The sequence below is a fragment of the Passer montanus genome, unplaced genomic scaffold, assembly GCF_014805655.1.
Source record: "Passer montanus isolate IOZ18808 unplaced genomic scaffold, ASM1480565v1 scaffold867, whole genome shotgun sequence".
Lineage (NCBI taxonomy): Eukaryota > Metazoa > Chordata > Aves > Passeriformes > Passeridae > Passer > Passer montanus.
The window spans coordinates 2,920-7,874 of record NW_024374001.1 but is presented as its reverse complement, the minus strand read 5'-3'; the positions used below and the strand labels follow the sequence as shown (position 1 = coordinate 7,874).

The 4,955-nt window shown below is 40.7% G+C and overlaps 1 protein-coding gene across 3 annotated transcripts; it reads left to right on the top strand.

The window, feature by feature from the left end:
* Nucleotides 1-197: 197 nt before the first annotated feature.
* Nucleotides 198-4,503, top strand: LOC120513729 (protein YIF1B-like). 3 transcript variants are annotated; one of them, XM_039733395.1, is made up of 3 exons: nucleotides 198-337; nucleotides 1,479-1,634; nucleotides 4,476-4,503. In XM_039733395.1, exons 1-3 carry the CDS (start codon nucleotides 282-284, stop codon nucleotides 4,486-4,488), a joined length of 225 nt encoding a protein of 74 aa, XP_039589329.1. In that variant the 5' UTR covers nucleotides 198-281; the 3' UTR covers nucleotides 4,489-4,503. The 3 variants fall into 3 exon arrangements, with proteins under 3 accessions (XP_039589329.1, XP_039589328.1, XP_039589330.1); XM_039733394.1 differs by lacking the exon at nucleotides 4,476-4,503 and adding an exon at nucleotides 4,321-4,364; XM_039733396.1 differs by lacking the exon at nucleotides 4,476-4,503 and adding an exon at nucleotides 3,795-3,822.
* The last annotated feature ends 452 nt before the right edge of the window (nucleotides 4,504-4,955 follow it).

The window sequence follows — 4,955 nt, the reverse complement described above, 5'->3', positions numbered from 1 at the left end:
CCCTGGGACCCCCAAAATCCAGCTCAGGACCCCCAAAAGCCCCTCCAGGACCCCCAAAATCCATCTTGGGACCCCCAAAATCCTCAGGATCCCCCCCAAAAACCCCACAATTTCCTCAAAAATCCCTAAAATTCTCCCCAAATCCCCCAAAATTCTCCCTAAAATCTCTCAACTTTCCACCCAAACCCCTTGAATCTCCCAAAATTCCCAAAAATACCAAAAAAAACTTGCAAAATTCCCCCAGAAAAACCCCAAAATCCCCAAATTTCTTCCTCTCAGCCATGGCCTTCCTCACCTACATCCTCCTGGCTGGCCTCGCTTTGGGCACCCAAAACAGGTACAAAAATCCCTTTTTTCCCCCCAAAAAATCCCTTTTCTCCCAAAAATCCTTTTTTTCCCCAAAAATCCCTTTTTCCCTTGAAAAATCCTTTTTTTTTCTGCCAAAAATGCATTTTTTCCCCAAAATCTCCTGTTTTTCTGCCAAAAATTCCTTTTTCCCCCCAAAATCCCCTTTTTTTTCCCCAAAAAATCCCTTTTCTCCCAAAAATTCCTTTTTCCCCAAAAAGTCCCCTTTTTTCCCCAAAACTCCTCTTTTCCCTAAAAAAAAATCCCTTTTTCTGCCAAAAATCCCCTTTTTCCCCAAAAAATCCCTTTTTCCCCCAAAAAAATCCCTTTTCCCCCCACAAAAAACCCCTTTTCCCCCCCCCAAAATCCCCTTTTTTTTCCCCAAAAAATCCCTTTTTCCCCCAAAAAAATCCCTTTTCCCCCCACAAAAATCCCTTTTTCCCCCGCCCAAAATCCCCTTTTTTCCCCTAAAATCCCCTTTTTCCCGCAAAAATCCCTTTTTTTTCCCCCTAAAATCCCTTTTTTTTCCCAAAATTCCCTTTTTTCCCCCTCAAATTCTTTCCTCTAAACCCTCCCCCCTTTATCCCCCACTCCAAATCCTGAAATTTTGGGATAAAATTCCCAGATTTTTCTCTGAGTAAAATCCCAAAAAACCAAAATAAAACCTAAAAAAATCCCCAAAAAATCACAAAAAAAATCCCATTTTTTCTCCGTTTTTCACCCGATTTTCACCAAATTTTCACAGAATTTTTTTGACCATGCCAGAATTGAATTTCTGTGTCTGGAATTGCAGATTTTCCCCGGACAGCCTGGGGCTGCTGGAGGTGCTGAGCCAAACCGACCCAAAACCCCCCAAAAAAACCCCACAAAACCCCTCAAAAAATCCCAAAAATTCCCAAAAAATCCCCCAAAAAAACCTCTAAAAAACCCCCAAAAATCCACCCAAAACATCCTAAAAGAATCCCCAAAAAAACCCCAATAAAACTGAAAAAAATCCCCAAAAAATCACAAAAAATTCCATTTTTTCTCCGTTTTTTCTCCGTTTTTTCTCCGTTTTTCGCCCGATTTTCACCAAATTTTCGCAGAATTTTTTTGGCCATGCCAGAATTAAATTTTGGTGTTTGGCCTTGCAGATTTTCCCCGGACAGCCTGGGGCTGGTGGCCAGCTCGGCGCTGGCCTGGCTGCTGCTGGAGGTGCTGAGCGTCCTGCTGAGCCTTTACCTGGTCACCGTCAGCACCGACCTCACCCCCATCGACCTCGTGGCCTTCGCGGGATACAAATACGTGGGGTGAGCCAAAATTGGGGCTTTTCACCCCAAAAAATGGTGGGAGGAGTAGTAAAATATTGTTGGGAAGGTCACGGGAAAGGGACAAAAAATTCCTGGAAAAATCGGAGAAAAGCGACAAAAATTCTGTAAAAATTTGTGGTGAAATCGCACAAAATCCACCAAAAATCCTGCAAAAAATTCCTTCAAAAATCGCACAAAATCCACCAAAAATCCTATTTAAAATGCTAGAAAATCCCACAAAAATCCTACAAAAATTCCTATAAAACACTGAAAAAAATCCTACAAAACTTCCACCAAAAATCCTGCAAAAATTCCTACAAGAATCACACAAAATCCACCAAAAATCAAATTTAAAATCCTAGAAAATCCCACAAAAAATCCTACAAAAATTCCTATAAAACACTCCAAAAAATCCTACAAAAATTCCACCAAAAATCCTGCAAAAATTCCTTCAAAAATCGCACAAAATCCACAAAAAATCCTATTTAAAATGCTAGAAAATCCCACAAAAATCCTACAAAAATTCCTATAAAACACTCCAAAAAATGCTACAAAAATTCCACAAAAAATCCTGCAAAAATTCCTACAAGAATCACACAAAATCCACCAAAAAATCCTAGAAAAATTGCACACAAATGCACCGAAAATCCTATTAAAAAATCCTATAAAATATCCCAAAAAATCTACAAAAATTCCTGCAAAAATCACAGAAAATTCACAAAAAATCCTGGAAAAATTCCTACAAAAATCACAGAAAATCCACAAAAAGTCCTACAAAAATCACAGAAAACGCACAAAAAATCCTACAAAAATCACAGAAAATCCACAAAAAGTCCTACAAAAATCACAGAAAACGCACAAAAAATCCTACAAAAATCACAGAAAATCCACAAAAAGTCCTACAAAAATCACAGAAAACGCACAAAAAATCCTACAAAAATCACAGAAAATCCACAAAAAAATCCTAGAAAAATTCCTACAAGAATCACACAAAATCCACCAAAAATCCTGCAAAAAGTCCTGCAAAAATCACAGAAAATCCACAAAAAAATCCTAGAAAAATTCCTACAAGAATCACACAAAATCCACCAAAAATCCTGCAAAAAGTCCTGCAAAAATCACAGAAAATCCACCAAAAATTCCTACAAGAATCGCTCAAAAGCCACCAAAAATCCTGCAAAAAATCCTACAAAAATTCCTAGAAAAATGCCACAAAATTCCTACAAAAATTCCCACAAAAATCACACAAAATCCACCAAAAATCCTAAAAAAAATGCTAGAAAATAGCCCCAAAATCCTCCCCAAAATTTCCATTGAAATAGTCTCAAATCAACAGGAATTGCCCCAAAATCCAACTCAAAACTTCCTGATTATTTGGGGTGGTTTTGGGGCAAAATTTCACATTTTTGGGGTGAAATCTTGGGGTTTTTGGGTGGTTTTGGGATGAAATGCCAGAATTTTGGGGTGAAATCCTGTGGTTTTTTGGGGTGGTTTTCGGGCAGAATTTCAGTTTTTTGGGGTGAAATCCCAGGGTTTTGGGCAAAATTTCACAGTTTTGGGGTGAAGTGCCAGAATTTTGGGGTGAAATCCCACGGTTTGGAGCAGAATTTCACTTTTTTGGGGTGAAATCCGGGGGTTTTGGGGTGAAATTCCAGAATTTTGGGGTAAAATTTCACAGTTTCAGGGTGATTTTGGGATGGTTTTGGGGCAGAATTTCACTTTTTTGGGGTGAAATCTTGGGGTTTTGGGGTGCAATCCCACAGTTTTGAGTTAAATCCCATGGATTTGGTTTTGGTTGAAATTCCACAGTTTTGGGGTGAAAGCCTGAGGCGCCTCAGCCAAGGGGGATTTGGGGCTGATTTTGGGGGTTTCTCATGGGATTTTTGAGCTTTTTTTTTGTTTTTTGAGGTTTTTTGGGTTTTTTTTTTTGCGTTTTTCTTGGTTTTAAATCCCAGATTTTCCCTTTTCCCCCCAGATCCGGACTCTGAGGCTGAAGCTGCTCTGGGATGCCTCAGCCAAGGGGGATTTGGGTTCATTTTGGGTCTCTTTAATGGGATATTTTTGATTTTTATGGGATTTTTATGGGGATTTTTGTGGTTTTAGGACCCGAGGTGTCGATCCCAAAGTGCCAAATCCCAAATTTTCCCAAATTTCCCCCAGATCCGGACTCTGAGGCTGAAGCTGCTCTGGGATGCCTCAGCCAAGGGGGATTTGGGTTCATTTTGGGTCTCTTTAATGGGATATTTTTGATTTTTATGGGATTTTTATGGGGATTTTTGTGGTTTTAGGACCCGAGGTGTCGATCCCAAAGTGCCAAATCCCAAATTTTCCCAAATTTCCCCCAGATCCGGACTCTGAGGCTGAAGCTGCTCTGGGATGCCTCAGCCAAGGGGGTTTTGGGGCCCATTTTGACTCTTTTTCATGGGTTTTTTGGGGAATTTTGGCCTTTTTTGGGTTTTTTTTTGCATTTTTGGGGTTTTTTTTGGTTCCAAATCCCAAATTTTCCCAAATTTCCCCCAGATCCGGACTCTGAGGCTGAAGCTGCTCTGGGAGGCGGCGGCCGAGGGGGATTTGGGGCCCATTTTGACTCTCTTTAATGGGATTTTTTGGGGGAATTTTGGCCTCTTTTGGGTTTTTTTGTTGTTTATTTTTTGTTTTTAACCCCAAATTTTCCCTTTTCGCCCAGATCCGGACTCTGCGGCTGAAGCTGCTCTCGGAGGCGGCGGCCGAGGGGGATTTGGGGCTGATTTTGGGGGTTTTTCATGGGATTTTTTTGGGCTTTTTGATTTTTTTTTTAGTTTTATTTTGCTTTTTAACCCCAAATTTTCCCTTTTCCCCCAGATCCGGACTCTGAGGCTGAAGCTGCTCTCGGAGGCGGCGGCCGAGGGGGTTTTGGGGCTGATTTTGGGGGTTTTTCATGGGATTTTTTTGGGCTTTTTGATTTTTTTTTTAGTTTTATTTTGCTTTTTAACCCCAAATTTTCCCTTTTCCCCCAGATCCGGACTCTGAGGCTGAAGCTGCTCTCGGAGGCGGCGGCTGAGGGGATTTGGGGCTGATTTTGGGGGTTTTTCATGGGATTTTAATGTAATTTTTGTGGTTTTTTTTTTGGTTTTCTGAGTTTTTTGGTGGTTTATTTTTTTGTTTTTAACCCCAAATTTTCCCTTTTCCCCCAGATCCGGACTATGAGGCTGAAGCTGCTCTGGGAGGCGGCGGCCGAGGGGGATTTGGGGCCCATTTTGACTCTCTTTAATGGGATTTTTTGGGGGAATTTTGGCCTCTTTTGGGTTTTTTTGTTGTTTATTTTTTGTTTTTAACCCCAAA

Excerpts from the sequence above, each read along its gene's own strand:
- LOC120513729 (XM_039733394.1), top strand. The coding sequence starts at position 282 with ATGGCCTTCCTCACCTACATCCTCCTGGCTGGCCTCGCTTTGGGCACC. Across the intron at positions 338-1,478 it reads GCTTTGGGCACCCAAAACAG|ATTTTCCCCGGACAGCCTGG; the intron begins GTACAAAAATCC and ends TTGGCCTTGCAG.